Genomic DNA, 27214 nt, shown 5'->3' with positions numbered 1-27214 from the left:
TGCCTTGCTCTGCTTCTGGGACGCTAGGGAGGGCAGGGGAGGAGTGTGAGAGAGAGAGAGAGTGGGCAAGGCATCTCAGTAAGAAGTCTTCTTGAAGCAACTCGGCCACTCCATTGACCTCCGAAGCAAGGCCCTCCCTTCCGCACTTGGGAGACGCGCAAATTAAGGCCGTACAGCGGGGGGTAAACAGCCGGACTTCCTGGAAGGGGGAAGAGTCAAACAGTGCACCGCCTACACCCAACAACACGGCGGGCGCTAAGACCCCGCGGCGAGCCAGGAGTTGAGAAAGTACCAGCTTACTCTAAACTTTTTGGAAAGGGGAAAGGGGGAAGGAGGGTTTAAAGAAGATCAAAAGACAGAAGTTCCCGAGGCAAAATCGGATGAAAGTACCGAGAAACTCGATGGCTTGGAATCGGTGATCTCTCTCCCCGCAGGTAACTTTTGAGCCGATTTTAAACTTCCTCTTGTCAGTGGGAAGCGAGTTGATTTCGGGCGCTTGGATTTGCATAGGGCACTGTCAGTGTCGCTCTAATAAATACTACAAAAAACTGCCCCAAAGTTGTGTTTTGAAGATTGGGTCCAGGATTTGAGCACCGGTGCGTGGTGAGGATACGCACCGCCCAGCTCTGCACATCCAGTTGCCGGGCCTCCGATGCTCAGAGCGGGCCTGGCCTTCACCCTGTGTCGCTGTATCCAGGCGGAGAGCGGCGGCCCTCTGGGACAGTACACCCTGCCCACTAACTGGAACTGGGTAGGTGGGGACGTCGCCGACTCTGTAATCCACCCTTTCCACTTTGTACGGCTCCTGCCCCCCCCCCTCCCCAACTCTGTCACCCTGTTCAGGACCCGCATTCTTCCCCGTCCCTCCCGCTCCCTGTATGGGTCACACCTTCTCCAGCCCCTACACCGATACCGGTCTCTGCACCCCTCCTTATCTCTAACACCCCTTCTCATCTCTGCGACCCTTTCCCCTTCCTGTCTCTGTAGCCCCTCCAGCCCCTAAATCATTCCCAGTCTCTGTAACCCCAGAACCCCTGCACTCACCCCCCCCCCAAACCCTGGCCAACATTCTGAAGCACAGGGAGCCTTTTCTCTCCCCCCCCCCGATATCTAACCCACCCACCCCCTATCAGCCCATTAGCTGGCGTTGCCCCCAGTGGGTGACAGGGCTGCAGTACAGAAGCTGGCTGGCCCTAGCTCCAAGGTGCTGACTTCCTCAGTTGTTGGGTGTTTTGGGAGACTTGGAGGGTGCAGAAGAACCGGTCATGTCCCAACTCAGCTGATTCATTATAACCTCCTAGCTGATGTTCAAAGTTCAAAAAAATTATCAAAGTTTGTATTTGTCACCATATACAACCCAGAGATTCATTTTCTTGCAGGCATTCATAGTCAATACAGAGAAACACCATAGAACCAATGAAAAGAAAACAAACAAGATGGACCAGATGGTACACCTGCTGTGTCCTTTTCTACTAATGGTCTGAGTGGGTAGGTTGTCATGAGGATATGTGGCTAGACTGGGCTTGTATTCTCTGGAGTTTAGAAAAATCTCAAGGGGGGGCCAAGGAGATGGCAGATGAACTAAGTGAGTATTTTGCATCAGTCTTCACTGTGGAAGACACTGGCAGTCTGCCAGGTGAAGGGTGTGAGGGAAGAGAAGTGACTGTTACAAGGGAGAAGGTGCTCGAAAAGCTGAAAGGCCTAAGGGTACACAAGTCACCCAGAATAGATGAACTGCACCCTAAGGTTCTGAAAGATGTAGCAGTAGAGATTGTGGAGGCACTAATAATGATCTCTCAAGAATTATTTTTCTCTGGCATGGTGCCAGAGACCTGGAAACTTGCCAGTTCTTTAAGGACAGAGGAAGGTAGCAGAAAGTATAGACCAGTTAGCCTGACTTCCGTGGATGAGAAGATGTTGGAGTCAATTGTTGAGGATGAGGTTATGGAGTACTTGGTGACACAGGACAAGATAGGACAAAGTCAGCATGGCTTCCTGTTGGAATTCTTTGAGGAGATTACAAGTTGGAGTAGATAAAGGGGATGCAGTGGCTGTTGTATATTTGGACTTTCAGAAGGCCTTTGACAAGGTGCCACACACGAGGCTGCTTACCAAGATAAGTTGCCCATGGTTTTACAGGAAAGTTACTGGCATAGTTAGAGGATTGGCTGATTGGTAGGAGACAGCGAGTGGGAATAAACGGATCCTTTTCTGGTTGGCTGCCAGTGACTAGTCGTGTTCTGGGCCCGCTTCTTTTTATGCTGTATATAAATGATTTAGATGATGGAATAGACAGCTTTGTTGTCAAGTTTGCAGATGATACAAAGATTGGTGGAGGGGCAGGTAGTGTTGAGGAAACAGGTAGGGTGCAGAAAGACTTAGATTAGGAGAATGGGCAGAGAGTTGCAAATGAAATACAATGTTGGAAAGTGCATGGTCATGTACTTTGGTAGTAGAAATAAATGTGCAGACTAAATGGGGAGAAAATCCAAAAATCAGAGATGCAAAGGTCTTGGGAGTCCTGGTGCAGAACACCCTGAAGGTTAACTTGCAGGTCGAGTCAGTGGTGAGGAAGGCAAATGCAATGTTAGCATTCATTTCAAGAGGTCTAGATCACAAGAGCAGGGATGTGATATTGAGGCTTTATGAGGCACTGGTGAGGCCTCACCTCGAGTATTGTAAACAGTTTTGGGCTCCTCATTTAAGAGAAGATGTGCTGGCATTGGAGAGGGTTCAGAGGAGGTTCACAGGATGAGTTTGGGAATGAAAGGGTTATCATATGAGGAACATTTGATGGCTCTGGGTCTGTACGCACTGGAATTTAGAAGGATGAGGGGCAATCTCAATGAAACTTTTCAAATGTTGGAAGGCCAAGACAGAGTAGATGTGGAAAGAATGTTTCCCATGGTGGGGAAGTCTAGGACAGGAGGGCACAGCCTCGGGATAGAGGGGTGTCCATTTAAAATGTTGCTGTGGAGAAATTTCTTTAGCCGGAGGGTGGTGAGTTTGTGGAATTTATTACCACAGGCAGCTGTGGAGGCCAAGTCGTTGGGTGTATTTAAGACAGAGGTTCTTAATTGGACACAGCATCAAAGGTTAAGGGGAGAAGGCCAAGGTTAAGTGGAGCTGAGGAGGGGGAAGAACGGATCAGCCATGATTGAATGGCAGAGCAGACTCGATGGGCCAAATGGCCTAATTCTGCTCATATATTTAAGGTCTCAAACAACAATAAAGGATTCGTCATTTAAGACGAGAGGAAGTGAAATTCCCCCCCTGAGGTCAAGTCTTTGGACCTCAGGGGCAACACAGTAGCATAGCAGTTAGCATAACTCTATTAGTCACGAGAGTGATCCAGGTTCAATTCCTGCCACTGTCTGTAAGGAGTTTGTATGTTCTCCTGTGACTGTGTGGGTCTCCTTCCGCACTCCAAAGAAGTGTGGGTGAGGTGAGTGAGTTGCTGGCATCAGAAGTGTGGTGACAGTTGCGACTGCCCCCAGCCCTTCCTGAGGCAAACAACGCATGTTTCAATGTACGTCTGACAAATAAAGCTAATTTTCAGATCAAGCTAATCTCTCTTTCTCGAAGCACGTAGAAGTGGGGTCACAGATTTATACAACAGAGAAATAGGCCCTTCAGCCCAGCTTATCTGTGCTGACCAAGATGTCCAACTAAGCAAGTCCCATTTGCCTGCATTTGACCCATATCTTTCTAAAGCTGTCCTATCCGTGTACCTGTCCAAATGCTGTTGAATATTTTTAAGGCCGGGTTGGGAGGAGGGATGGGCGTTTGAGACATTACCAGGGGTAAGATGGAGTGAATACAGAGTAGCCATGATCTTATTCAAAAGTAGAACAGGATGGTGTGGCCGAGTAGTCTCCTTTTATTCCTCCTTCACCTGTTTAGATAACTGTGTGGGAGTCTCGGCCTTCCTGGAACGAGTGGTAAGAGGCAGGAACGAAAGCAAGGTATCAAAGACACTTAGACAGCTACGTGGATAAGAAAGGTTTAGAGTGATATGGCCCAGGCACTGGCAAATGGGATGAGCACAGATGGGAATTCATGTTCGAGTTTGTCTGTCATTCAACCATGCACAAAGACACAGATAAACAAAACAGTGTTCCTCTGGGGCCAATGTGCTAAACACAGCGACAATGGTCATACACAGCCCAAGTTAGGAGTAAAATACAGTCAGACAAAAAAATAGTCCAAGTTCCCGAGTCCATGAATGTTACAGCAGTTGGCAGCTGAATGCAGTACATCTTGTCTTCTGCTGAGCGAACACTGGAGGGCAGCACTGACTCCAGCTTGGACATCACGCCGGTGGAGTTCACCGACTCCTCCCAATGGGCGGCTGCACACGCCGACGCTACAGCCCGAGGCCTAGTCCACACTGTGACCGAGGCCACGCAGTTCCCCACCGCCCACCTGTGCCGCTTGCCAATCGCACTTGCAGCGTTCCACATTACCAATGCCATCGCAAGAAAAGCCACTAAAATGATCATTTGCTGTCGGACTTCACACCGCCTTCATACACCAACGCAGGCAGCAGCGCGATCCACACCAAGCCTTGCCCAATGAGCAACTTGCCAATGGTCTACATATGCAGTATTTTAAATTCGTAATGTCCAGCAGGGTCTTGCGATCGTAGCAAATACGTTTAAAAAAAGACAGTTCACCTTAGTATGCCTGTAGAAACTGCTTCACCATCTTATCAGGAGTCTGGGACGAGATGGAAGTGTTGTGCCAAAGGGGCTAATTCTGCGTTGCACAACTCTGTGATTCACACCCTAAAGAGGGTCGAGTAATTGTCCCTTGGCCGAGTTAAGTGGGCAGGAGACCCAAGGAAGGTGCAACTTCGAAACATCGATCGTGGGAGATTTTCCACAACACAAGAGATGCTGGAAACCTTGAGCAATACACACAGAAACATAGAAAACCTACAGCAGAATACAGGCCCTTCGGCCCACAAAGCTGTGCCAAACACGTCCCTAACTTAGAGATGACCTATTTTAGCCCTCTATTTTTCTGAGCTCCATGTACTTATCCAGGAGTCTCTTAAAAGACCCTATCGTTTCCACCACCGTTGCCGGCAGCCCATTCCATGCCACCACCACTCTCTGTGTAAAAAAACTTATCCCTGACATCTCATCTGTTCTTGCTCCCCAGCACCTTAAACCTATGCCCCCTCGTGCTAGCTATTTCAGCCCTGGGAAAAAGCCTCTGGCTATCCACACGATCAATGCCTCTCATCATCTTGTACACCTCTATTGGTCACCTCTCAATCTCCGTCGCTCCAAGGAGAAAAGGCCGAGTTCACTCAACCTGTTCTCATAGGGCATGCTCCCCAATCCAGTCAACATCCTTGTAAATCTGTCCCATGAAACGGACCTCTTCCCCCTCCCCAAACCACCATACAGACGCCTCCCTCTCTACAATATCAGGTCACGAAAGCTGGAGAAACTCAGCAGGTCAGGCAGCATCGATGGAAGGGAATAAATAAAGTTTTGGGACCCTTAATCTGGACTGGAAAAGAAGGGGACAGAAGTGAGAATAAGAAGTTGGGGAGAGGGAGGAGGATTGCAAACTGGCAGTCGACAGGCGAGAGGGAAAGTGGGCGGATGGGTGAGTAGTGAGAAGCTGGGAGGAGATGGGTGGAAGAAGTAGAGGACTGGAGAAGGAATCAGATAGGAGAGGAGAGTGGGAGAGTGGACCATTGAAGAAAGCGAAAGAGGAGGGGAATCGAGAGGGAACTGATGAGAAGAGAAGGTGTGACAGGGGACAGAATGGGGAATGGAAAAGGAATTTAGAGAAATCGATGTTCATGCCATCAGGTTGGAGGCTACCCAGATGGAATACGAGATGTTGCTCCTCCAGTCTGAGTTTGGCCTCATCATGGCGGTAGAGGGTGCTGTGGAATGGGATTGGGAAGTCAAATTGAAATGGATGGTCACTGGGAAATCACTGTCCACTTATGGGGTGGTAGGGGGGGAGCAGTGCAGTTTAATTCTTTTCCCCCCCAGAGCGATAACGCTCCAGATGCTGGACACTGGATGTGCGGCTGGACAATGATGAGCCTCCCAATTTGTTGCCCACAGATCGGGACCAGGAGCCCTGCGAAGTATGGAATCGGCAGCCTCAAACAGACCCAGCCCCAGCAGCGCCGGGGGCATCCGGGAGTACAAGATTGTGATGCTGGGAGCCGGGGGAGTGGGCAAGAGCGGTAGGTATCTGGTCCGGCAAATCGATTTAGTATGGTGACGCATACTGAGATACAGTGGAAACATTTGCCTTGTCTACTATCCGTACAGATCAATTAATTACAGCAGTGCATTGAGGTAGCTCAAGAAGAGTGCAGAATGGTGTTACACTTACACAGAAAGTGTAAAGTAATGAGTAGCGCCTGATGGCTCTGGGTCTGTACTTGTGCCCGAGGGAGGGTCTTTTCACCAGGGAATGGGAACCAAAAAACTTGGCGGGGCATAGGCCAAAGGTGAGGGGGGAATGGTTTCAAAGGGACACAAGGGGAAACTTCTTCATGCAGGAATATGGTACGAACAGCCGGGGGAGTGGTTGAGGAAAATACAACAGTTTTTTAAAAATTAGAAGAATGGCAGGGGGGGGTGGGGGGTGGGGGTTGGAATCTGATTGAAACCTATCAAATATTGAAAGGCCTAGATAGAGTGGAATGTTTCTAATAGTGGAGGAGTCTAGGACCAGAGGGCACAGACTCAGAATAGAGGAATATACCTTTAGAACAGAGATGAGGAATTTCATCAGCCATAGACAGGGTGGTGAATCTGTGGAATTCATTGGCACAGACAGCTGTGGAGGCCAAGTCCTTGGTATATTTAAAGTGGAGGTTGATAAGTTCTGATTAGTAAGGGTGTTAAAAGTTACGGGGAAAGCTGGAGAATGGGGTTGAGAGGGATAATAAGTCAGTCATGATGGAATGGTGGAGCAGATTGGATGGGCCAAATGGCCTCATTTTGCTTTTAAGTGTGTCAAGCTCCCCTCCACAGAGAATTCTGGTTGTGTTGCCACTGCACGTGAGCCCTGGGTCCACAGGGGTCTCAACAACTCCCCATGATGCTGCCTCAGCACCTACGCATGCAGGAGGTGAATATGGATTCACAAGTGGGGAGCAGGAGCTGGGTTGCAGGGGAAGGGAAGGGTTGAAGATGGAGGACACAGATGTGCACTGTGCCAGGGACTGAACCTGGTTCTCTGGCACCCAGAGACATGTACTCACAAATGAAAGAATGGGGGTGGGGGGGAGGGAGAATGAGAAAGAGAGAATGAGAGACAGGGAGAAAACGAGAGAGAGAGAGAGAGAGAGAGAGAGAGAGAGAGAATGAGAATTAATGACTTTTGAGAGGATGTTTCCAATGGTGGGAGAGTCTAGGACCAGAGGGCACACCCTCAGAATAGAGGAATATCCTTTCAGAATGGAGATGAGGAGGAATTTCAGACAGACATACTTTATTGATCCTGAGGGAAATTGGGTTTCGTTACAGTCGCACCAACCAATAATAGTGTAGAAATATAGCAATATAAAACCATAAATAATTAAATAATAACAATGAAATTATGCAAAGTGGAAATAAGTCCAGGACCAGCCTATTGGCTCAGGGCGTCTGACACTCCAAGGGAAGAGTTGTAAAGTTTGATGGCCACAGGTAGGAATTTCTTTAGCCAGAGAGTGGTGAGTCTGTGGAATTCATTGCCACAGGTGACTGTGGAGGCCAAATCTTTATTTAAGGCAGAGGTTGATAGATCCTTGATTGGTCAGGGCATGAAGGGATATGGGGAAAAGGCATGAGAGAAAAATTGGATCAGCCATGATGAAATGGCAGAACACTCGATGGGCCAAATGGCCTAATTCTGTTCCTATATCTTATGATCTTATACACACACACAAAGATACAGAGACATGCACAGAAACACACAGACGAGACACAGAGAGAGTCAGTGTCTTTCTGTCTCTCACAAACATTGTGGGGGTCAAACAGGCCTCTCCAGGAGGCAGTGACTCTATCCTCTGCATCACTCTTTGCTGTGAAATCCGTGTCAAGGAGACAGGATAATGCCAAGTTGTGTAAACACCTGGGGAATAAATCCCATCAACAAGTGTAGGAACTTTAATTAATTTCCAAACCGTGAAGGGTTGGGGGGTGTAGGAAATTCATCTCTCGCCGGGGGTATTCCAGACGCAGTGGTTGCCGGGCAACCTTCCATCTCGTAGCAACAGAAGGGGAGCAGGGCAAATTATTGGCCGGCAGATGAGATCAGCTGGCTGGCAGCACATCGATCTGCATCTTTGTGTGTTTGTGCAGAGATATTCCCACACTGAGCGCTTTGAGGGGTGAATCAGAACCAGGCTTATTATTGCTGGCCTACGTTGTGGAATTGGTTGTTTTTTTTTGGCAGCAGTACAGTGCAATAAGTAAAGTATACAATAAGAAATACATTTATTAAAAAAAACTAAATTATTGCCAGGAGAGTGCAGAAACACTGAGGTAGTTAGTGTTCATGGGTTCACTATCCGTTCAGAAATCTGATGGCAGAGGGGAAGAAGCTTTTGTTCGAATGCTGAGTGTGTGCACCTCCTCTCCGATGGTGGCAATATCCTGGGTTGTGGTGCATCACCTTTTTGAAGGTGATCTCGATGGTGGGGAGGGTTGTGCATATGATGGAGCTGGCTGAGTTTACAACTTTCAGCAGCCTTTACCGATCCTGTGCAGTGGCCCCTCCACACCAAACGGTGTTGCAACCAGTTAGGATGCTCCCTGCCGTATATCTGTGGAAATTTGCTAGAGCCTTTCTTGACATACCAAATCTCCCCAAATTCCTAATGAAATAGGAGACGGGGTGCCCTCTGCCAATTTAATTTTCCTATTGTTCTCTGTTTTCTACTAGTATTATGTTCAGTGGTCACTGTATTAGGTTCACCTGCACAGCTGCTCGTTAATGCAAATATCTAATCAGCCAATCATGCGGCAGCAATTCGATGCATTAGAGCACACAGACCTGGTCACGAGGCTCAGTTGTTGTTCAAACATCAGAACAGGGAAGAAATGTGTTCTAAGTGACTTTCACCGTGGAGTGATTGTTGCTGGATGGGGTGGTTTGAGAATCTTAGAAACTGCTGATCTCCTGGGATTTTCACACACAACGGTCTCTAGGGTTTACAGAAAGCGGTGCGAAAAGCAAAAAGCATCCAGTGAGTGGTATCGCAGAGGGTGAAAACGCCTTCTTAATGAGAGAGTTCAGAGGGGAATGGCTAGACTGGTTCAAGCTGACAGGAAGGTGACAGTAACTCAAATAATCACACTTACAACAGAGGAATGCAGAAGAGAATCTGCATGCACAACGCGTCAAACCTTTAAGTGGTTGGGCTGCAGCACAAATGTCCAGAAATAGACCCAGTGGTCACTTTAGTAGGCATCTCCTGTAAGAGTCGGTTCTCAGTTGGGGAACAGCTACCTTCCCTCCTGCCATTTGGTTCTTGATCCAACTGGCACAGCCCTACTCACTGCCTGTGTGCAGCTTTCTGGCTTTTGTTTTGTGCGAATTCTGTTCCTGTGATTGATGTTTTTCCTGTGAATTCCACGTATCTGATCTGCTGCAAGTAAGTTTTTTCATTGCGTAGTCATACGCCATGGAAACGGTCCCTTGGGCTGAACTCGCTGGTCCAGTGGCCTGCTTAAACCACTTCCCCCTCAACACCAGAGAAATCAGCAATGCACACTCAATGCTGGAGGGACTCATCGGTCAGGTAGCATCAATGGAGGGAAATAAACAGGTGACATTTTCGACCGAGACGCTTCATCAGGACTGGAAAGGAAGGGGCCAGGAGCCTGAATTGTGTTTATGATTTGCTGCACCACTTTGAGGGATGCCGACCCTTAAGAAGTTCAACTCCTCTCCTTCACAGGAGTTCAGTGGGACCCTCTCTCCCTGCTCCCCCCCTGTGATCTTTGCTGCTCGAGGACTCTTCAATCTAGCTATTCCGGCTCCCCCCCCCCCCCCCCCACCCACATCCTTTCCAGTCCTGATGAAAGGTCTCGGTCTTCCTTTCGGACTGTTTATTCCCCTCCGTAGATGCTGCCTAGCCTGGAGAGCTGCTCCAGCATTTTGTGTGCGCTTTGCTCAAGATTTCCAGTGTTGGCAGAATCTTTTGTGCAGTGAAATCAGCTGCCACTTCCTCCTCCTGGATACCGAGCCTTTCTCACAGGGATTAGGTTGATGGTGATTTCATCTGACTGCTCCCCCCCCCCGCTCCACCCAGTCGGGAGAGTAACCACGGTAACCCGAGCAAGCCGTCTAAAGCAGTCACACAATGGAGAGAGGATTTTTGTTTTGACAGTGAACAAACTCCCTCGCAACTGGACTGACACTCTGCACTCAGGTTCCCTATCAATTGAAAGAAAAACAACGCAGCTTTGTACGGCGACTCTGGCCAGACTTACACGGATATTTCTAGGTTCTGAGGGCCTGAGTACAGGGAGAGGTTAAGCCGGCGTAGGAGGGGTGTGAAATCACGAGGGGTGGACATAGGGTGAATGTGCACAGTTTTTTTCCTTAGGGAAAGGAAGTAGACGATGAGAGGTTGTAGGTTTGAGGTGAGGGGAAGGGAATTAAATGAACCAGAGGCATACAGAGGAGAAAGAGGACAGGTGTAGATGACACACAGGGAGAGGACATTTAATATAAATTGACTTCAAGATCAGAATGGTGCACAGATCTATGAACACTACCTCCCTAATTCTCTTTTGCACTATTTATTATAAATTATAGAAATTTCCTTTATGTATTGCACTGTACCTTTGTCACAAAACGACAAATCTCGCGACATTCTGCATGCCAGTGATGTCTGGTTTGGATAGGGAGCAAACGTAGGCAAAAGGACTAGTTTAGATGTCATCTTGGTCAGCATGGACCCAATGGGCTGAAGGGCCTACTTCCATAAAAGGTGCATCTCTGTTTACACTGTCCTTTGTGGAAGAGAATTCCAAAGGCTGGGCACTGAGTCAGGCAGTCCACAGGGTCAGGCTGGGCCAGGCACTGTCGGGCAGTCCGAAGGGTCAGGCTGGGCCAGGCTGGGCACTGAGTCGGGCAGTCCGCAGGGTCAGGCTGGGCCGGGCACTGAGTCGGGCAGTCCGCAGGGTCAGGCTGGGCCAGGCTGGGCACTGAGTTGGGCAGTCCGCAGGGTCAGGCTGGGCCGGGCACTGAGTCGGGCAGTCCGCAAGGTCAGGCTGGGCCGGGCACTGAGTCGGGCAGTCCACAGGGTCAGGCTGGGCCAGGCCGGGCACTGAGTTGGGCAGTCCGCAGGGTCAGGCTGGGCCAGGCCGGGCACTGAGTCGGGCAGTCCGCAGGGTCAGGCTGGGCCAGGCCGGGCACTGAGTCGGGCAGTCCGCAGGGTCAGGCTGGGTCAGGCCGGGCACTGAGTCGGGCAGCCCGCAGGGTCAGGCTGGGCCAGGCCGGGCACTGAGTTGGGCAGCCCGCAGGGTCAGGCTGGGCCAGGCCGGGCACTGAGTCGGGCAGTCCGCAGGGTCTGGCTGGGCCAGGCCGGGCACTGAGTCGGGCAGTCCACAGGGTCAGACTGGGCCAGGCACTGCTTCCAGCAGTCCGCAGGGTCAGTCTGGGCCAGGCCGGGCACTGAGTCGGGCAGTCCGCAGGGTCAGGCTGGGCCCGGCACTGAGTCGGGCAGTCCGCAGGATCAGGCTGGGCCAGGCCGGGCACTAAGTCGGGCAGTCCGCAGGGTCAGGCTGGGCCAGGCCGGGCACTAAGTCGGGCAGTCCGCAGGATCAGGCTGGGCCAGGCCGGGCACTGAGTCGGGCAGTCTGCAGGGTCAGTCTGGGCCAGGCCGGGCACTAAGTCGGGCAGTCCGCAGGGTCAGGCTGGGCCAGGCCGGGCACTGAGTCGGGCAGTCCGCAGGGTCAGGCTGGGCTGGACGCTGAGTCGGCAGTCTGCAGGGTCTGGCTGGGCTGGACGCTGAGTCGGGCAGTCTGCAGGGCCTGGCCAGGCCGGGCACCATGTCAGCTGGTCTACAGAGTCTAGTTAGACTGGGCATCACATCAGAAAGTGTATAGTCTACATTTTGAGAGCCTCTCCAAGAAACCCAGCACTGCCCTCCCGAACAAGAGGAGTACCTGTTCTCCCTTAGTATGTAGTTTCAACTCTGATCAAGTAGAACGGTAAAATCACTTACCACACTTGTCTGCAGATGTGGTTGAAGGAACGTGGAGGCACAACCAGCCATGGTCACCAGGGACAGACACAGCTTGATGTGACGTTTGCATCTCTGACTCATGGTCCTTGTGATTTTCTTGCAGCCATGACAATGCAGTTCATAAGCCATCGATTTCTTGATTACCACGACCCAACTATAGGTAAGATGATGACTTAATCTTATTGATTTGATGGATTCTGAGGAACAGTTTGTTTCTTTGCTTTTAGACTGAGCTTGTGATACCCTGATAGTTATGGTACTTGTGTCACGAATACCTACGTTTGACTACAGCTCAGCGTTTAACACAAGCATTCCTACAGTTCTAATTGAAAAGCTCCAGAACCTGGGCTTCTGCACCTCCTGCAACTATCCTCTGTTTCCAAACCAGAAGGCCACGATCTGTGTAGATTCGTATTCACAGCTCCATCTCGCTGGTAGTCTATACTGGCGCACCTCAGGGATTTGTGCTCAGCTCACTGCTCTGCGCTCTCTGCACTCCTGCCTGTGTGACTAGCCACAGCTCAAATGCTATCAATGAATTCGCTGATGATACAACCATTGTTGGCTGAATCTCAGATGGAGACGAGAGGGTGTACAGGAGCAAGATATACCAGCTAGTTGAGTGGTGTCACAGCAACAGCAAGACCAAGGGATTGATTTTTGACTTTAGAAAGAGTAAGACAAGGGAACACATTTCAGTCCTCATAGAGGGATCAGAAGTGAAGAGAGTGAGCAGTTCCTGGGTGTCAAAATCTCTGGGGACCTAACCTGGACCCAACATATCGATGCAGCTATAAAGGTGGTAAGACAGTGACTGTATCTTATCAGGAATTTGAGGAGGTATGTCACCAAAACCACTTGCAAATTTCTATAGATGTGCCACGGAGAGCATTTGAACGAGCTATGTCACTGTCTGGTATGCAGTGGGGGGGGGAGGGGGGTGGAAATCAAAGTAAGCTGTGCAGTTGTAAAATTAACCAGCACTATCATGGGCACTAGTCTCCATAGTATCCAGGGCATCTTCAAGGAGTCAAGGAGCAGTGCCTCAGAAAAGCAGCTTCCATCATTAAGGACCCCACCACCCAGGACAGGCCCTCTTCTCATTGCTACCATCAGGGAGGAGGTACAGGAGCCTGAAGGCACACACTCAATGTTTCAGTAACAGCTTCTTTCCCTCTGCCATCCGATTTCTGAATGGATATTGAACCCACAAACACTACCACACTACTCTTTTATTTCTATACGACTTATTTAACTATTTTACATATTATATTTATATATATTCTTAATTCCATTTTGATTCACAGATTCTTTTAACCTATATTATCATGTATTGCATTGTAGACAATAGACAATAGGTGCAGAAGTAGACCATTCAGCCCTTCGAACCTGCACCGCCATTTTGAGATCATGGCTGATCTGCTCAAACAAAGATAACAAATTTCACCATTTTTAAAAGCTGGTGATATTAAAGCTGATTATGATGGAACAGTGTAGAGGGAGCTTCACTCTGTGTCTGACCCTGGGAGTGTGTGATGGGACAGTGTGGAGGGAGTTTCACTCTGTGTCTGACCCCGGGTGTGTGTGATGGGACGGTGTGGAGGGAGTTTCACTCTGTGTCTGACCCCGGGTGTGTGTGATGGGACAGTGTGGAGGGAGTTTCACTCTGTGTCTGACCCTGGGAGTGTGTGATGGGACAGTGTGGAGGGAGTTTCACTCTGTGTCTGACCCCGGGAGTGTGTGATGGGACAGTGTAGAGGGAGTTTCACTCTGTGTCTGACCCTAGGAGTGTGTGATGGGAGGATGTAGTGGGAGCTTCACTCTGTGTCTGACCCCGGGAGTGTGTGATGGGATGGTGTGGAGGGAGTTTCACTCTGTCTGACCCTGGGAGTGTGTGATGGGACAGTGTGGAGGGAGTTTCACTCTGTGTCTGACCCCGGGTGTGTGTGATGGGACTGTGTGGAGGGAGTTTCACTCTGTGTCTGACCCCGGGAGTGTGTGATGGGACAGTGTAGAGGGAGTTTCACTGTGTGTCTGACCCCGGGAGTGTGTGATGGGACGGTGTGGAGGGAGTTTCACTCTGTCTGACCCTGGGAGTGTGTGATGGGACGGTGTGGAGGGAGCTTCACTCCGTATCTGACCCAGGGAGTGTGTGATGGGACGGTGTAGAGGAAGTTTCACTGTGTGTCTGACCCCGGGAGTGTGTGATGGGACAGTGTGGAGGGAGATTCACTCTGTGTCTGACCCCGGGAGTGTGTGATGGGACCGTGTGGAGGGAGCTTCACTCTGTATTTGACCAAGGAGTGTGTGATGGGAGGGTGTAGTGGGAGCGTCACTCAGCGTCTGAACTTGGGAGTGTGCAGCAGGAGTTACAGAGAGAGGGTTTGGATGGGATCACAGAGTTGGGAAAGGACATGGGGGGATAGTGATGGGATTGGATTGGGGGAGGCTGGAGAGTGAACTGAGGTAGGGAGGGAAATAGGGAACGAGTTCTCACCTTTACTGGGATAAGACCATAAGATATACGAGCAGAAGTAGGCCATTTGGTCTATTGAGTCTGCTCCGCTATTCAATCATGGGCTGATCCAATTCTTCCAGTCGTTCCCACTCCCCTGCTTTCTCCCCATACCCTTTGATGCCCTGACTAATTAAGAACTTATCTATCACTGCCCTAAATGCACCCAATGACTTGGTCTCTGTAGCTGCTCGTGGCAACAAATTCCACAGACTTACCACCCTCTGACTAAAGTAATTTCTCCACATCTCTGTTCTGAATGGACATCCTTCAATCCTGAAGACATGGCCTCTTGCCTAGACTCCCCTACCATGTAACTTTGTCATATCTAATGTGTTCAAGTCTTTTAACATTAAGAATGTTTCTATGAGACTCCCCCCTCATTCTCCTGAACTCCAGGGAATACAGCCCAAGAGCTGTCAGACGTTCCTCATACAGTAACCCTTTCATTCCTGGAATCATTCTCATGAATCTTCTCTGAACCCTCTCCAATGTCAGTATATCCTTTCTAAAACAAGGAGCCCAAAACTGCACACAATACTCCAAGTGTGGTCTCCTGAGTGCCTTGTAGAGCCTCAACATCACATCCCTGCTCTTATATTCTATAACTGTAGAAATGAATGCCAACATTACATTCGCCTGCTTCATCACTGACTCAATCTGGAGGTTAACCTTTAAGGTATCCTGCGCAAGTCTTCCAAGTCACTTTGCATCTCTGCATTTTGAATTCTCTCCCCATCTAAATAATAGTCTACCCATTTATTTCTTCCACCAAAGTGCATGACCATACACTTTCCAACATTGTATTTCATTTGCCACTTTTTTGTCCATTCCTTTAAACTATCTAAGTTTCTCTGCGGACTCTCTGTTTCCTCAACACTAACCACTCCTCCACTTATCTTTGTATCATCAGCAAATTTAGCCACAAATCCATTAATCCCATAGTTCAAATCATTGACATACATCGTAAAAAGCAGCGGTCCCAACACCAAACCCTGTGGAACTCCACTGGTAACTGGCAGCCAGCCAGAATAGGATCCCTTTATTCCCACTCTCTGTTTTCTGCTGATCAGCCATTGCTCCACCCATGTTAGTAACTCCCCTGTAATTCCATGGGCCCTTATCTCACTAAGCAGCCTCATGTGCGGCACCTTGTCAAAGGCTTTCTGAAAATCCAAGTACACCAGGTCTACTGCATCTCCTTTGTCTACCCTGCTTCTAATTTCCTCAAAAAATTGCAGTAGGTTAGTCAGGCAGGATTTTCCTTTCAGGAAACCATGCTGGCTTTGGCATATCTTATCATTTTTCCTCCAGGTACTCCATAATCTCATCCCTAACGATCGATTCCAACAACTTCCCAACCATTAACAGGCCTACATCTTCCTTTCTGCTGCCTCCCACCCTTCTTAAATAGTGCAGTAATGTTTGAAACTTTCCAGTTATCCGGTACAATGAGGAGGACTGGTTTGAGAGATGGAAGTGGGGGCATGTGGGTTGGTACGGAGAGGGGTGCATGGGAGGGGGGTGGTCCTAGAAGTGGGTGTGTTGTGGAGGAGGGAAGGGGTTTACAGAGACAGGGACGGTCACAAATGGGGAGGGGTGCATGGGACAGAGAGGGGTCACAAAGACAGCAGAGAGAGGGAATCAGATGGGTGGGCTGGTTTACGACAGTGAAGGGTCAGTGAAAACACAAAGGATGTGATTGTCTGTTGCCTTATGAACTGCTGAAAACTCAATGATTGAAAACGCCCTCTCTGTCGGCAGAGGACGCCTACAAGACCAGGGTTCGCATTGATGACGAGTCTGCCCACCTGGACATACTGGACACGGCGGGTCAGGTGAGTGAAGCATTCTGCACTCCAGGGTCAGGCCCACCTCCCAGTACGTCCTGTGCTGCAACTTCGAGTGATCTATAGGCGTGGACAGGAAGAATCCTGCTATTGACCCCATTCTGCCTTCAGGAACAAGCCTCCACAGTGAATCATTTCACGCTTTTCCCAGGTCGAACTCCATCTGCCACTTCTCAGCCCAGCTCTGCATCCGGTCAATGTCCCCGTTGTAACCTACAACAACCCTCCACACTATCCATCCCACCACCAACTTCCATGCCATCTGCTAACTTACCAACCCACCCCTCCACTTTCTTGAGTGGGTCATTTATAAAAATCACAAAGAGCAGGAGTCCCAGGACAGATCCCTGCAGAACATCACTGGTCACCGACCTGCAACCTGAAAGTGTTCCATCACAACCACCCTCTGCCTTTTATAAGCAAGCCAATTCTGTATCCACACAGCCAGGTTTTCCTGGATCCTGTGTGTAACGCTCACGCAATCAGCTGGTGTACGTCTAGGGGAAAATTTGTCCACCCGCCAAACCGTGTCTCCCATATACGTGGATGCTGTGTAATGCACACTGGTACAAACTCACACACACAATGTCAAACCGCACACCATGTACGTTTACAGAATACACTTTATAAATCTTACTAGAACTAAGTGATTAATCGCGATACAATATATATGAAAGAAAAGAAAGGCGCCAGAACTTATCAGGGTTCAGTCAATTAGTGCACATTGTTGGAGCTCAACCATCCAGCCTCCACGACCCGCGCGCCTGGGACCACCCTCGGTGATCAACCAGAGCGCCTCTACCTTCCTCGCGAACTCCTCCCCAACTCCCCAAAAACCACAGCTCACAGACCCACAAGAAAGAATAACATCTATCCCAATTGGTTAACAAATGAATACAATTCTCATTATCAGTAATCATAACCCAAACAAGCTGCGAGAGAAAGCACTTCTTCTCACCAGTTAGCATGACAAAGAAGCATCCTTACTTTTACCTAACAAAGAAGCCATTTTGATTAACATACGCAGTAACATCAGAAACTCTTTACACGTCTCCTGACTTCTAAATGACCCTACCATGTCGAAGCTTGTCAAACACCTTACTAAAATCCATATACATCACATACCTTGTTGGTCCTTATTAAAATCCATATACATCACATACCTTGTTGGTCCTTATTAAAATCCATATACATCACATACCTTGTTGGTCCTTATTAAAATCCATATACATCACATACCTTGTTGGTCCTTATTAAAATCCATATACATCACATACCTTGCTCTACCTTTGTCTTGTCACTTAAAGATATTCCTTTACCAAAGTTCATCACCCTTCCCATCGTCCTCAGCAGGGTGGGGGTGGTGAAGTCACATGACCTCACACAACTGACCTGTCCCTCCGATTGCAGGCAGAGTTCACGGCCATGAGGGACCAATACATGAGGGGGGGCGAGGGCTTCATCATCTGCTACTCCATCACGGATCGCCGCAGCTTCCAGGAGGCCGTCGAGTTCAAGCAACTCATCTACCGAGTTCGGCACACCTATGACATCCCGGTGGTACTGGTGGGCAACAAATCCGACCTGGGCAGCTTGCGGCAGGTGAGGTCCCTGTGGGTGGGGAACGGGGGTTGCGACCACTCCCCTTGGTATGGCTTGTATTTGCAGAGAGTGTGCTGGGAGTGTGTGTAGGTTCGGAGGCAGCTTTGTGGGCAGTTGCTGAGATCCCTGTGGACCTGGAACTCTTATAGGAGCAGAATTAAGCCATTGACTCCACTCCACCATTCCATCGTGGCTGATATTTATTATTCCTCAACCCCTTCCTGCTGCTTTCTCCCTGTAGCCATTGATATTCTGATTAAACCTGAAACTATCTATCTCCACTTTAAGTATACCCAATGACTCGGTCTCCACATCTGCCTGTGGCAATGAATTCCACAGATTCACCACCCTCTGGCTAAAGAAATCCCCCCCCCCCCGATCTCTGTTCTGGAGGGTCATCTGTTCAGAGGTTGGGCCCTCTGGTCCTAGACTTGCTCCATGTCCACTCTGGAACCTATTGAATATTGAAAGAATGAGACAATGAGGTCACATGAGTCTCAGAATATGGTGGGGGGGGGAGGTGTGTGGGCAGAGGGCACCCATTTCTGGTGTTTAAACTTGTTTGGCACTTCTTTATCTATCACAGAACAGTGAAATGCATTCATTGTGTCAATGACCGATACTGTCCATTCCAAAACCGATCGTGGCCAGTTGACACATCAGGTCGATGCTTGATCCCTGCAGAACCACCTCATTAGCCCCCTTTCTTCTCGTTTCCTAGAGCAATAGGAAGTGGTAGTGTGTCCGAGAGGTCTCTGACCCTGGATTTGAGCTGACAGAGTTTCAAACCTCACCACTGCCATGGTGACATTTGAGTGTCAGTGTCATTTGTCATTTGAATGTCATTTTTGTGACATTTGCTGCCACAGTGACATTTGAGGGCTGCCCCCCAGCACATCCTCAAACTCTGTTGGTCATTGACACAAACGACACATTTCACTGCATGGTTTGATGTACGTGTGACAAATAAAGTTAATCTTAAACTCTCTTTAATATAGCAAGGAAACAGCCCAACTCTAACACCTTAACCCTAATATGTAGTAGAGGCTGGTACAATTACGGTGTTCAAAAAAAACCATTTGGACAGGTACGCTGGCCAAGGTGCCCTCCTGAGCTGGTCTCATTTGCCTGTATTTGGCCCATCTCCCTTCGTACCTATCCAAGTGATTTTTTTTTTAAAAACGCTGAAGTTGTATCTGCCTCTCCTACACATTAGGGACAGGGTGTTAGTTTGTGGCCAGTGGGAAAATTATCTCTCTTGTGTTTCTTTATCTCATTATTGGAGATGCGGTCTCACTGGACCTTGCCAGTGTGATCTGGCCCACATCTTCATTAACCTGATTCAACTGCTTTATTGATTTATTGGGATCTCTGCTTTATTGTCTTCTCTATAGAGTGGACTGGGTATTGTAGTACCCATGTGCGAGGTGGAGAGGGGGAGTGTAGAAGGGTTTGGAGTTGGAGTCTTGTTTAGAATTATGGATGTGTGGGAATGTTTGTGGGGTGAAAAAGGTTATCTTTATTTAACGTTATGTACATCAAAACAAAGTGAAATGTGTCAAATCAAATCGGCGAGGATTGGTAGCCTGCAAGCGTGGCCATGCTTCCAGCACCAACATAGCACGCCCACAGCTCATGAACCCAAACCCGTGTGTCTTTGGGAAACCAGAACACCTGGAGGAAACGCAGGTGGACACGGGGAGAACGTATAAACCCTAGACAGCAGTGGGAATTGAACCCCAGCTGGTGATTGCTGTCACGGATATGCCACCGTGTCGCTCTGGAGAGGGGCTGAGAGTTAGCAGTGTGTAGGTTTAGTGGGATAGGGTTCTCACGTGGATGTGGTGAGCCTCGTTTCAGTCCTCTGTGAACCTAACAACCCACTGGATTGGTAGAGAGACCCTGGGACAGCTAGTACCATAATACCCACCACCCTCAGTGTGAAGAAATTGCCCCTTCGGGTGTCCTTTAAATACTTCTCCTCTCACCTTATACCTGTGCCCTCTAATTCTAGACTCCCTGACCCTGTGCCCCTCATAATTCACACATCAGCATTGTCAATCAGGTTTTATATGATCTGAGCAATGGGATCAGCGTGCACGAAACACCACCTTCACCATCATTTTGGCAGATTTGAGCCAGGCCAATCTGAAAAAGTCGCTAAGCAATTACCATCAACAGATCACTTACAATAGCAGAGGAAACAACACACTGGACCATTGCTACATCACCATCGAGGATGCCTACTGTGCTATTCCACGCCCTCACTTCGGGAAGTCTGATCACCTGGTTGAACATACTACTTATTACAAATGGCTATAAATTGCACATTGCACATTTAGACGGAGACGTAACGTAAAGATTTTTACTCCTGTGTATGAAGGGTAGGGTAATAAAGTTAATTCAATTCAATACTCCCTGAGTATAGACAGAGACTGAAGACTGCAGCACCAGTAGTGAGGACCAAGAAGGTATGGACAAGAGAAGCATGGGGCGCCTACAGGACTGCTTTGAATCGGTGGACTGGACAGTATTCATCTGTGAATCTAGATGAGTATGCTGCAGTTGTTACTGACTTCATTAAAAACTGTGTGGATGAGTGTGTGCCCAGAAAGACTTACTGTACATTCCCAAACCGAAAGGCATGGATGAACCAGGAGGTATGTCACCTGCTGAAGGCTAGATCTGTGGCATTTAAGTCTGGCGACCCAGGTCTGTATCGAAAACCAGGCATGATTTGTGGAAGGCTATTTCAAGGGTGAAGAGACAATTTCAGATGGAGGTTGGAGGCGACATTGGATGTACGACAAATCTGGTAGGGCTTGCAAGGTATTACTTCCTACAAAGCGAAACCCAATAGTGTGAATGGCAGTGATGCTTCACAACCAGATGAACTCAATGCCTTCTATGCACGCTTTGAAAGGGAGAACACAATTAGAGCTGTGAAGATCCTTGCTGCACCTGGTGACTCTGTGATCTCTGTCAGAGGCCAATGTTAGGCTGTCTTCAAAGAGGATGAACCCTCGCAAGGCAGGTGGGAGTATTCAAGGACATTTTCAACCTCTCACTCCTATGGGCGAAAGTTCCCACTTGCTTCAAAAAGGCAACATTTGTACCAGTGCCCAAGAAGAGTAATAGGACCTGCCTTAATGACCATCACCTGGTAGTGCTCACATTTACAGTGATGAAATGCTTTGAGAGGTTGGTCATGACTAGACTGAACTCCTGCCTCAGCAAGGACCTGGACCCATTGCAATTTGCCTATCGCCACAATAGGTCAATGGCAGACACAATCTCAATGGCTCTTCATACAGCCTTAGACCACATGGACAACACAAACACCTATGTCAGCATGCTGTTCACTGACTATAGCTCAGCATTCAATACCATCATTCCCACAATCCTGATTAAGAAGTTGCAGAACCTGGGCCTCTGTACCTCCCTCTGTAATTGGATCCTCGACTTCCTAACTGGAAGACTACAATCTGTGTGGATTGGTGATAATATTTCCTCCTCGCTGACAATCAAAGCTGGTGCACCTCAAGGGCGTGTGCTTAGCCCAATGCTCTACTCTCTCTATACCCGTGACTGTGTGGCTAGGCATAGCTCAGATACCTTCTATAAATTTGCTGATGATTCAACCATTGTTGGTAGAATCTCAGATGGTGATGAGGGGGCGTACAGGAGCAAGATATGCCAACTAGTGGAGTGGTGTTGCAGCAACAACCTTGCACTCAATGGCAGTAAGACAAAAGAGCTGATGGTGGACTACAGGAAGGGTAAGATGAAGGAACACATACCAATCGTCATAGAGAGATCAGAAATCGAGAGAGTGAGCAGTTTCAAGTTCATGGATGTCAAGATTTCTGAGATCTAATCTGGTCCCAATTATAAAGAAGGCAAGACAGCGACTATATTTCATTAGGGGTTTGAAGAAATTTGGTATGCCAACAAATACACTCAAAAACTTCTATAGATGTACCGTGGAGAGCATTCTGACAGGCTGCATCACTGTCTGGTATGGAGGGGCTACTGCACTGGACCGAAAGAAGTTGCAGAGGGTTGTAAGTCTAGTCGGCTCTATCTTGGGTACTAGCCTACAAAGTACCCAGGACATCATCAGGGAGCAGTGTCTCAGAAGGGCAGCATCCATTATTAAGGACCCCCAGCACCCAGGGCATGCCCTTTTCTTACTGTTACTGTCATGTAGAAGGTATCGAAGCCTGAAGGCACACACTCAGTGATTCAGGAACAGCTTCTTCCCCTCTGCCATCCAATACCTAAATGGACATTGAACCCATGAACACTACCTCACTTTTTAAACATATATATTATTTCTGTTTTTTTGCATGATTCTAATCAATTCAATATGCATACACCGTAATTGATGGATTTTTTTCCTTCTAGATTATGTATGGCATTGAACTGTTGCTGCTAAGTTAACAAATTTCATGACACATGCCAGTGATAATAAACCTGATTCTGATTCTACACTCCTGGGAACTTAGAATATATATATTTTTATGAGGAATGGAGTGATCTGATTGAAACTTATCAAATATTGAAAGGTCTGGATAGAGAGGGTGTGAAGAGGATGTTTCCAATGGTGGGCGAATCCAAGACCACACACTATAGGCACAGCCTCAGAATAGGGAGACATCCATTTAGAACAGAGATGAGGAGGAATTTCTTTAGCCAAGGGGTGGTGAATCTGTGGAATTCATTGTCACAGGGGGCTGTGGAGGCCAATTCACTGAGTATATTTACAGCGAAGGTTTATAGGTTCTTGATTAGTAAGGGCACCAAAGGTAAAAGAAGGCAGGAGAATGAGGTTGGGAGGGATAATAAATCGGACATGTGGAATGGTGGAGCAGACTCGATGGGCCAAATGACTTAATTCTGCTCCCATGTCGTATGGTCTTACAAAAGCAGCCCCAGCTTTGGCCAATGATGTTGTGCCGACCTACTCCAAGATCAATTTAATCCTTCACTTCCCTATTTTCCTCTTGTCCATGTGCCTGTCTAATAGTTTCTAAATCTCCATAATGTATCTGCATCCACCACCAGAGTGTTTCACACATTTACCATTTTTCATGTGAAAAACCTATCTGACATAAAAACCTATTCTGACATCCTCCAATCACATTAAAATTATGCCCAACCGTGTTAGCCTTGGGAAAAAGTCTCTGGCTGTTCAACTATCTGTGTTTCTGATTATCTTACGCACCTCTATCAAGTCACCTCTCATCCTCCTTGGCCTGAGTTCGCTCAACCTTTCGTCATAAGAACACACACAAAATGCTGGTGGAACACAGTGGGTCAGGCAGCATCTATAAGGAGAAGCACTGTCGATGTTTTGGGCCAAGACCTGGTGGGTTGTCTTCATAGCTCCTCCGCTTTATGTTGTACAGTTACTAACAGTTAAATCCATTTAACACTACTTTGATGTAGTTCTTTCTTCGCCCATACATTAACACTTTTCTGTTCCCTCTTGTTTCTCACCGCAGGTTTCAAAGGAGGAGGGCGCAGTGCTGGCACGTGAGTTCAACTGCCCCTTCTTCGAGACGTCGGCTGCCCTCCGCTACTACATTGACGATGTGTTCCACTCCATGGTACGAGAGATCAGGCAGAAGGAGAAGGAGGCTGCGCTGGCCCAGGAGAGGCGGGGCCGGCAAAAGGGCAGCGTCTGGCGGAAGCTGAAGAGCCCCTTCAGGAAGAGGGGGGACTCGGTGACGTGAGAGGAGTACGCAGTGGTGGGGAGTGCTTGGGGAAACTGCAGCCACGGCCCCATCGTACTCCACTGCCAGCCTCCTGCTCCCCTCTGCTCTCCAAATGCATGGCGCCTCTGCTGAAGGGGCTGGGGTCTAGTCACTGCAACTTTCCCAGGTGAAGTGGTACGCATTCCATCCCCCTCCTCCCCCAATTCCCTCACCACATAATCAGCCCCTTGCCAGATTTAACCAAGCAACTCATGCAGCAGGCAGCTTCCATAGCAGATGGGTCATTCTGAGGCCCATCTCATTTCTGTTAATGCTGAACGGCACTGAAATCACTCGCTCCCAAGGCAGTGTGGGTTTCCTCCCACCTTCCAAAGACGTGCGGGTTAGGGTTAGGGAGTTGTGGGCAGGCTATGTTGGAGCTGGAGGTGTTGCGACACTTGCAGGCTGCCCAGCAAAATCTTCGCTGATTTAATTTGACATAAACAACACATTTCACTGAATATTTCAACATACATGTGACAAATAAAAACTTAGTAATCAATTCATCACACTCCTAGGGTTAGAGACACAGTGAAGCTCCCTCCACAGCATCCTGACATACACTGCAGGGTAGATACAGAGTGAAGCTTCCTCCACACACTCCCAGAGCGGGGATCACACACGATAGACACAGAGCCAATCTCCCACTACACCATCACTTCAAACACTCCCAGAACTGGACAGTACAAGTTAAAAGTCTTAGCTAAGCTGTATCCTGTGACATGCTCCTGGAGTAAGGACAGCTCAGGTTAGACACAGAGCAAAGCTCCCTTGGCACTGTCCTGTCACACACTCCCAGCCTAGTTAAAACAAATTGATCCTCTGAAGGTACTCTAACAGCTTCTCTTAATAACTTGGGAAAGAAGATCCAGGTGACCTTTTAAACTTTTAAGTGCCAGAAAACAACAGATTTTGAGAAATATCTCCCTATTACTTAGTTTTTGGGGACCAGTGGTCATTTGGGTAGATTGATGGTGCACTCGTTGGAAAGCAAACTTAACGTTGCCCTGGCGTGCACTTGGTGGAATCTCAGTATCCCACAACATAACATCTTCAGCCTTGAACACCAATCCTATGGATGTACTGTCAGAAAAAAAGATAATTCACTGTATCTGACATTATAGTGACTGAGCAACTCAGCAGGTCGGGCAGCATCTCTGGAAAGGAATAAAGGGTGGATGTTTTAACCAGGAACCTTCTTCAAGACTGTCCTGATCACGGGTCTCAGCCTGATTTGTCGATTCTATTCCCTTTTCTGAGATGCTGCTTGATCTGCTGAGTTCCTTCAGCATTGTGTGTGTGTGTGTGTGTGTGTGTGTGTGTGTGTGTGTGTGTGTGTGTGTGTGTGTGTGTGTGTGTGTTTGTGTGTGTTACTCTGGATTTCCAACATCTGCAGAATCTCCTGTGGTTTTAATGACTGACATGTATATTCCCAAACTTTAGCACTTGTTTACCAGGCATCTTGTCGTTTTAACAGTATTCTGTTCTATACCTTTTATGTTCAAAGTAGGAAATCTCAAATTAAAAATCTACTTGTCACAGTTTTGACCCGTTGTCTCTATAGATCCTAAAGGAATTAGAGCTACATTCTTCAGAGTGTGGAAGAATGAGGATTGATCTTATCGATACATATTGAGATCTCACGAGGGAAGGTGTGGAGATATTTCCAGCAGTGGGAACAAGGGGACACCACAAGATAAAGGGTGGTTTTTAACTCATGCTGGTTGGTGAATCTTTGGAGTTTTCTGCACTGGATGGTTGTGACGGCTCGATCACTAGAGGTAGTTCAAGAGGAATTAGATGTTTTTTGAACTGAAAGTGATAGTGAACCTGGTACGGAGTTGGAGATGAGACCTGGGGGAAATCACAATGATCGAATGACGGAACAGGCTTGAGTGGCCTACTCCTACTTTGTGTCCTTCATGTTTGTATCTACAGTGCGTGGACCATTGCCCGTCAGAGTGTCAGGTACATTAAAATGCCCTCTACCAACGTCAACAGCCAGAACTTAATGGGCAGGAAGCCGTAAGTTGAACTATTTGTGCTATACGCAGCTGGTTTTGTAGTTAGGTCAACATTGTGAACTCCCAGATTTATTTAAAATCATCACAGAATAGTAGAACACAGGTGCTTCGGCCTACAATGTGTGGCCTGACCTTGATACCATTTAAAGTACACATCTGCCTGCACGAGGTCCTTATCCCTCTGCCTATTCATGTTTCTGTCTAAATGCTTCAAACGTTGTTCTTCCAGCACCCCTGACAGCCTGTTCCCTGCACCCACCGGACTGCCAGTGCTTGCCTTTCAATCTCCAATCAGTTCTCGTTATTGGGAGGGCGTGGAAACTTTAGTGAGGGTCCAGAGGAGAGTTACCAGAATGCTGCCAGGATTAGATAACATGACTTACGAAGAAAGGCTGAGTGAGCCAAGGTTTTCCACTTTGGGGAGGGAGGTTGGACTTTTGATAGAGTTGGTAAGATCAAGTGGCCAGCCAGTACCTTTTTCCTCAGGGCTAATACGAGAGGTCATGCTCTTAATGTTATTGGAGGGAAGTGGGAAAATGTCAGAGGTAGGTAGTTTTTTTTTTACACAGAGTGGAAAAATTCCACAGTAAGTGGAAAACACGGCTGGGGTTGGTGGTAGAGTCAGATACATTGGGGACATTTAAGAAAATCTTAGGCACATGGATGAAAGAAAAATGTTATAATGATAGTGTGTTGATTTTCTAACCTACTTCAATATGGTTTGACCAAGGGGGGACAGTTGTGCTGTACTGTTCTATGTTCTGAACCTAAGCCCTCTCCTACCTGACATTTTCACACAGGGAAAAAGACTCTCCCAATTGAGACCTCTCATTATTTTAAATACTTTATCCCAGTTTTCTCCTCAAAAACATTCAGGCAACTGACACGTGGATACAAAGACACACATTCCCCAATGAGGGAGGGTAATGGGGCATGGTTGTTTCCAAAGAAGAGTATGGAATGATAACACCTCCTCCGCAAAGGCAGGACCAGCTGTCACGAAGGATGTGGAGGCTTTGGAAAGAGTGCAGAAGAGGTTCAGCCAGAATGCTGCCTAGGTTAGAGAGTGTATGCTCTCAGGAGAGGGTGGACAGGTTTGGACTGTTTTCCCTGGAGCTGCGGAGGCTGAGGGGAGACCTGATTGAGGCGGTAGGCAGTATCTTTCTTACCCAGGGCATATCCAAGGAAAGGGGGGGTAACTTTAAAGATGATGGGTGGAGCAAGGTCCCTCC

General features: G+C 48.2%; 1 protein-coding gene across 1 annotated transcript; it reads left to right on the top strand.

Moving 5' to 3' along the window:
• On the top strand, positions 1 to 25499 carry LOC132399561 (GTP-binding protein Rit1-like). Its single transcript, XM_059980056.1, has 6 exons — positions 1 to 434; positions 6096 to 6220; positions 12336 to 12392; positions 16512 to 16585; positions 18008 to 18199; positions 23707 to 25499. The coding sequence occupies exons 2-6, from the start codon at positions 6121 to 6123 to the stop codon at positions 23935 to 23937; spliced, it is 654 nt and encodes a 217-aa protein (XP_059836039.1). The 5' UTR covers positions 1 to 434; positions 6096 to 6120; the 3' UTR covers positions 23938 to 25499.
• Positions 25500 to 27214: the final 1715 nt, after the last annotated feature.

This window comes from Hypanus sabinus, chromosome 9 (genome assembly GCF_030144855.1).
Source record: "Hypanus sabinus isolate sHypSab1 chromosome 9, sHypSab1.hap1, whole genome shotgun sequence".
NCBI lineage: Eukaryota > Metazoa > Chordata > Chondrichthyes > Myliobatiformes > Dasyatidae > Hypanus > Hypanus sabinus.
Note: the sequence above shows the minus strand (reverse complement) of the source record. Positions and strands in the feature narration are given on the sequence as shown.

What these genes read in the sequence shown, in the direction of transcription:
- LOC132399561 (XM_059980056.1), top strand. Translation starts at nt 6,121, where the DNA reads ATGGAATCGGCAGCCTCAAACAGACCCAGCCCCAGCAGCGCCGGGGGC. An exon ending in TACTGGACACGGCGGGTCAG is followed by an intron (nt 16,586 to 18,007) that starts GTGAGTGAAGCA and finishes CTCCGATTGCAG; the next exon opens with GCAGAGTTCACGGCCATGAG. An exon ending in ACCTGGGCAGCTTGCGGCAG is followed by an intron (nt 18,200 to 23,706) that starts GTGAGGTCCCTG and finishes TTCTCACCGCAG; the next exon opens with GTTTCAAAGGAGGAGGGCGC.